The 6,857-nt window shown below is 52.8% G+C and overlaps 1 protein-coding gene across 1 annotated transcript; it reads right to left on the reverse strand.

The window, feature by feature from the left end:
• Nucleotides 1-1,012: 1,012 nt before the first annotated feature.
• On the reverse strand, nucleotides 1,013-2,489 carry LOC109741809 (GDSL esterase/lipase At5g03610-like). The gene is made up of 5 exons (XM_020300893.3): nucleotides 2,417-2,489; nucleotides 2,109-2,327; nucleotides 1,726-1,994; nucleotides 1,343-1,619; nucleotides 1,013-1,251 (listed from the first exon to the last, which is right to left on the reverse strand). The coding sequence occupies exons 1-5, from the start codon at nucleotides 2,487-2,489 to the stop codon at nucleotides 1,013-1,015; spliced, it is 1,077 nt and encodes a 358-aa protein (XP_020156482.3).
• Nucleotides 2,490-6,857: the final 4,368 nt, after the last annotated feature.

Genomic DNA, 6,857 nt, shown 5'->3' on the forward strand with positions numbered 1-6,857 from the left:
GCTCGTCACCGCAGGTCCTGGCCGCTGCGGCTGCCCGGCACAGCTCCCATGCCATGGCCGTCGCTGAGTAGTGTGGCTCCCAGGCGAGTCAGGTCGTACACGAGGGCGCGACCCGTGTGGTCCATAGCTTGCCAGAGCTTCAAAGCCCGACACGGACGCGCCGAGCAGGAGGCCGAGGCGTTGTGCCGCAGGCACGCCGAGGAGGAGGTCGTGGCGCTGTGTCGCGGGTGTGCCGACCTGCTCGTGGTCGCCGCACTTGACTGGAAACTCCTGCCCATCGCCTCCCTACTCCACCTCCTCCTCGTCTCCGTGTCCGCCCTGCCGGGGATCACGCTCCCCGCCACGGCATCCCGACAGCCGGCAGGGTCAGGGCGCCGGACGACGACAGCGCGGGCACCCGGACGTCCTCACGGTCCTCCTCGTCGAGCCGGGGTTGCAGGATGCCGACGAGGCGGGATGCGGCGGCTGACGGAACGGAGAGGATGAGGACGGCCGTGACCGCGACGCCGGTCAACCCTGTCCGTGGGGCGAGGGGAAAGGGCTTGGTTGCTTTTATTTTTAAGATCTAAGGGTGTATATGTAAATGTTTTGTCAAGTCAGCTCCGGATAATTCGGCCCCACTTGTCAGAAAGTAATTAAACGACCTAAATCACTCTTGATCAGTGCTTTTTGCAGGAGGTTTACTAAATGTGCGATGTATTTTGCAAAAAAATAGCGACCTCGTGGTTTTCTGCAAACCATGCTCTAAATATGATGGTTTTATGCAATTAACTCTTAATTGAAAGCCGGGCGCCAGCCTCTTCTCTAAAAGGTACAATAATATTTCAGAACATAGAACTACAGGGCTCATTTGATTCAAGACTAACAAGTAGCGAATGATATGTTCATGTAATGACATATGAAATTCATCCGCGAAAAGAAAATGACATGAAATCCAATAGAACTCCCAACCTAACTACGATATGCGTGCATACACACGCCCATGCATGTGGGCCTAAGATTAAGATGCGCCTTAATGTTCCTTTGTTAGGAACTTGAGCATAGGCTTTTGCAGCTGCTTCATAACGGCCTCCCAGCCGGCCTGCGTAGGGTGGACGCTGTCCCAGTAGAAGTACTGGTCGGGGTTCTTGCACACGGTGTAAAGCCTCTTCGAGTTCTTACTCAGCTGCCCGCAGTACCCCTCGGGATCAAAGCTCTCGCAGCAAGGCGTCAGCTTGTGCTCGAACCTCTTGGCCAGCCTCGAGCCTTTACCTGCTTTCGTGCACGCACATCAACATCACAGACGGATACGATAGTGATCATCCGAGGATGCAGTGATCAGTAATGTACTAGTAGTACGTACCGGGGGCTGGGTTGACGATGTTGGAGAAGGCGGTGGCGAGGTCGAGGATATGGACGTTCATGGTCTTGCGCAAATTTATGCTCAGGTGACCGTTGTGGAGGTCCACGCCCATGTTGGCCCGGGAGTCGCAGACGGTGTAGTTGGTCGGCCTGGTCAGCCACGGCGTGCAGCCGACGGGGTGCAGCTGGTTCACCAGGATCTTCTTCACGCCCAGCTTCTGCAGACGCTGCACATTCTCCGTGATCTCCGTCGTCACTTTCTTGATGAGAGCGATCATCTGCCAGCAGAGAAGAGAGAACGTTCGTTGCTACCGTGGTTAGTAAGTTGCAGAACCAGACAGATTGATCGTGTGCGTCATTCATTAAAAAAATAAACTGACGCACGTTGTCGACGTCGCTGGAGTTGATGTGCGAGTAGTCGTTGCCAGAGATGGCGACGAGCGCCACGGAGTCGGCGAGGTGCCATTTGGAGATGGTTCGATCCTTGATCAGCCTCTCGAAGTTGTCGATTTGCTGGGCGAGGGTCGTCAGTTTTTCCGGGACCTCGTACACGCCCGAGCCGCCAACGGCGAAGCTCATGCCGGACGGGTCGCAGTAGTGCTTCACCATGCGCTTGTACGCCGGAGGGCCTACGAGGCGCCCTAACATCCTCGCTGCAGAGAACCACGATCAAGGTTTGCTGATTAGGATTCAGGGCGCATACATGGCACTCATCAACGCACGGTTCATTTGCAAATAAATTTATAGGTACTGTTATATGTACGTACCGATGATATCGGGCTGAACCAAGTAATTGGAGAAGCGGCCGAGCGGATTGCCACTTCGACTTCCATTGAAGGTGCCGTAGGGGTAGTGCCATTGACGCGACAAGGAGCTCCTGCAGTTCGTTCTCGGGAGGTTGCCGGTGTCCGCGAACGAATCGCCGAACATGAACATGGTGTACCAGTGGTAGCCGCCCAGAGGTCCTCGAGACTCCACACCAGCGGCTATCCATGGGACCATCAACGACCACGATCCAAATGAGAAGCAAGCATACTACAACGTCAACGATCCAAATCTAGTAATGCACACGCACCATTGAAGGGGAGAAGGAGGAGGAGGAGGAGGGCGAGGCCGCAGACGCCGGGAAGAAACGCCGTAGCCTTCATCTCGAGGAATGCGCGCGCGCGGAACGGCGCGATCAGGAGGTGAGTCCAGATGCGCGGGTGTTGCGTGCTCCACGCTCATTTATAGAGGGGAAATGGCGAGGCTACTTATAAGGATGAAAAGAAATCCTAACTACCTAGCAAAAATCGTAACACCCGCGTGATCCACTGTTGCTTCCCGCGGTTAATTTGGCGCCGCACTTCTCGCTTTGCTGCGTCCGTCCACGAGCCGGCTATCTGCCTTTTTTATTTTTAACACGGTACAGACGCAAGTGTTCATATACACGCGCATATACTCATTTCTATAAACGCACATACGCATACCCTACCCTATGAGCACCTCCGAAAGACTGAGCCGACAAATCATCTTGAAACTTACGAAGTCACCGTAGGCACCTCGTCGTCGACGGGAACGTCTCCTCCCACTGAATGCGCATCGCCGGAAATCCTGAAATAAATGCGAGCACCAGGACTTGAACCCTGGTGGGCTGAGATACCACAATCCCTCTAACCATCCAGCCACAGGTTGGTTCGTTGCTATCAATTTTCTAGTTCGCCAAGGAATATGCTTTCTAGTTTGTTTGTTTTTTTGGCCAAAATATGCTTTCTAGTTCTACGTCTACGTGATGAAATCTTTGGTGAACAGCAACATCTTTTTCTGGATAACCGAACAGCGTCACATACTCTTTTTTTTTGGGGGGGGGGGGGGGGGGGGGAGGGATTGTTACCGCATCCGTCCATCGAAAGAACAAAATAAATATTTGAAGAAAAATTAGTCGTTTCAGAAATATGAGGATGGTTCAAATTAACAAATTTTGTTGCTCTTGCCCACACAACATGCAATAATTAATCTCAAGTACTCCTTCCGTCTTAAAATAAGTATCACTGGCTCGAGTTAACCCGCACTCTTCGGAGATATGCCAGTGCTCTCCCCGCTCTCCCTCTCGGGTCGCCCCGCGCGCGACCGAGAGGGAACCCTAGCCACCGACGCCGGGCCCCCCTCCCTACTCTCCTCCTCCCTCACCACCACCCGAGGGCGCGGTCAGGCGAAGCCCGGTCGTCACCGGCGGCGGCGGGGTTCTTTCGTCTCCCCGCGGCGGCGGGTGCGATGGTGGGTTGTGATTGACGGGGTACACCACTTGCCTAGTCCTTCGACTGACCGACGGTGGCGGCGGTTGGTAGCGTCGTACCCTTCCTGAAGGCTCCGTCGTTGTATCTTGCCTTGGGTGTGTATTGTTTGGTCTCTCGGATGTATTCGATGATGGTTGCTTTATATATAAAGGAGGGAACATTTTTTCGATAAAATAAGTGTCACTGATTTAGTACAATTTTGACTGAAGTAAGGGGGGGAGGCTTTTGGCCTCCTCTGAGAGATTATTAGTTATAGAGGAACGTAAAGAACAATGTGGGAGACTATGATTGGACATAGGGTGAGAGAGGGCCCACCCCCTTTAAATTAGGGGGGAGATCCGCTGCCTCGGGAGTCGTCAGATTTGACACAAGTCTAGCGCCTAGTGCTCGAGTCGTTCTTCACTTTTGCAACATACGTTGTGTTGCAAAAAAAAACTTGCAACGGAGATGATGTTGTAGAAAATATTTGTATTGTGTTGTAGATTTTTTTTTGCAACAGAGGTTATGTTGTAGATTTTTTTTGCAATAGAGGTTATGTTGCAGAATTTTTTATAACAGAGGTTATGCTGCAAAAGAATTATCTGCACTATCGAGTTGCCACTGCAACATTCCCCATGTTTCGAAAACATGGACGATGTTGCAAAATTTTGAGTTGCGGTGCGTGGGACTAGACTAACATGTGGTTGACTCTCGACGCGGGGACGCGAAGCATAGAATCGGCCGGATGATTCTAATCATTTCCCGATTATTAGTTGGAAGATTACATAGTTTACGTGAAAACCTTAATGTAAGTCTAGCATTTTTTTGTTGTTAAGAAAGAGAGGATATCTAAACCCTAAGGCCTCGTTTGGTTGCGGTGGATCCCAGGGGGATCCCTTCCAATTCCCCGTGTGGGAAAAGCACGGGTCGAATTGGCCCCCAGTGAGCCCACCACGCTATTTGGTCGCACACGACCCCTGTCCTTTCCCCGGGCTTTCCCGGGAGAGACTTCCACGCATCAACAGGTCGGGGAGGAAACCCTCGAGCTCGAGAGGCGACCGACTGGATCCACGCCTCCACCCCTCCCAAGATTCTCCCTTGGACGACCGGCGGCGACACCGCGAAGGGCTGCGCCTCCACGCTCGTGCCCTCCGGCGACATCGACGGCCCCGGATGTCGTCGTCCTCCATCCTCCGAGCTCAACTCAGTCACGAAGCTCTTCTTCCCTAGGGCGACGCCGGCGGCGACAGCGACTGCGTGGCATTCCTCCTCCTACTGCGACCAAGGTTATCCCCATTCTGCACTCCCCCCTCGTCTCTAGTTTGCTTCTCCATGTTGATGCCTTCCTCCCTTCGCCATGTGCAGTCTTACTGCTCCAGATCCACGGGCAACCTCTGGCTCTGCTTTCTTGCTGCATCTGTAGTGACTTTGGCAGTTGTAGATCAGTAGAGGTAGGTGTTGGGGAACGTAGCAGAAATTCAAAATTTTCTACGCATCACCAAGATCAATCTATGGAGTAATCTAGCACCGAGGGGAAGGGGAGTCCATCTACATACCATTGTAGATCGCGATGTGGAAGCGTTGCAAGAACGCGGATGAAGGAGTGGTACTCGTAGCGATTCAGATCGCGGTTGAATCCGACCTAAGCGCCGAACCACGGCGCCTCCGCGTTCAACACACGTGCAGCCCGGTGACGTCTCCCACGCCTTGATCCAGCAAGGAGAGAGGGAGAGGTTGGGGAAGACTCCGTCCAGCAGCAGCACAACGGCATGGTGGTGATGGAGGAGCGTGGCACTCCAGCAGGGCTTCGCCAACCACTACGAGAGACGAGGAGGGAAAGGGGTAGGGTTGCGCCAAAGAGAGAGGATGACTCATATCTGTGGCAGCCCCGAAACCCCCACTATATATAGGGGAGGGGGAGGGGCTGCGCCCCCATCTAGGGTTCCCCCCCAAGGGGTGCGGCCAGCCCTAGATGGGACTTGGAGGGGCGGCCAAGGGGGGAGAGAGGGGGGCGCACCACTAGGTGGGCCTTAGGCCCATCTGAGCCTAGGGTTTCCCCCTTCCCCCTTCTCTGCGCCTTGGGCCCCTTGTGGGAGGTGCACCAGCCCACCTAGGGGCTGGTCCCTTCCCACACTTGGCCCACGCAGCCCTCTGGGGCCGGTGACCCCACCTGGTGGACCCCCGGGACCCTCCCGGTGGTCCCGGTACGTTACCGATAGCACCCGAAACTTTTCCGGTGACCAAAACAGGACTTCCCATATATAAATCTTTATCTCCGGACCATTTCGGAACTCCTCGTGACGTCCGGGATCTCATCCGGGACTCCGAACAACATTCGGTAACCACGTATATCTATTCCCTATAACCCTAGCGTCATCGAACCTTAAGTGTGTAGACCCTACGGGTTCGGGAACCATGCAGACATGACCGAGACGTTCTCCGGCCAATAACCAACAGCAGGATCTGGATACCCATGTTGGCTCCCACATGTTCCACGATGATCTCATCGGATGAACCACGATGTCGGGGATTCAATCAATCCCGTATACAATTCCCTTTGTCTACCGGTATAGTACTTGCCCGAGATTCGATCGTCGGTATCCCGATACCTTGTTCAATCTCGTTACCGGCAAGTCTCTTTACTCGTTCCATAACACATCATCCCGTGATCAACTCCGTGGTCACATTTTGCACATTATGATGATGTCCTACCGAGTGGGCCCAGAGATACCTCTCCGTTTACACGGAGTGACAAATCCCAGTCTCGATTCGTGCCAACCCAACAGACACTTTTGGAGATACCTGTGGTGCACCTTTATAGCCACCCAGTTACGTTGTGACGTTTGGTACACCCAAAGCATTCCTACGGTATCCGGGAGTCGCACAATCTCATGGTCTAAGGAAATGATACTTGACATTAGAAAAGCTCTTAGCAAACGAACTACACGATCTTGTGCTAGGCTTAGGATTGGGTCTTGTCCATCACATCATTCTCCTAATGATGTGATCTCGTTATCAACGACATCCAATGTCCATGGTCAGGAAACTGTAACCATCTATTGATCAACGAGCTAGTCAACTAGAGGCTTACTAGGGACATGGTGTTGTCTATGTATCCACACATGTATCTGAGTTTCCTATCAATACAATTTTAGCATGGATAATAAACGATTATCATGAACAAGGAAATATAATAATAACCAATTTATTATTGCCTCTAGGGCATATTTCTAACAGTCTCCCACTTGCACTAGAGTCAAT

This window comes from Aegilops tauschii, chromosome 1 (assembly GCF_002575655.3).
Source record: "Aegilops tauschii subsp. strangulata cultivar AL8/78 chromosome 1, Aet v6.0, whole genome shotgun sequence".
Classification (NCBI taxonomy): domain Eukaryota; kingdom Viridiplantae; phylum Streptophyta; class Magnoliopsida; order Poales; family Poaceae; genus Aegilops; species Aegilops tauschii.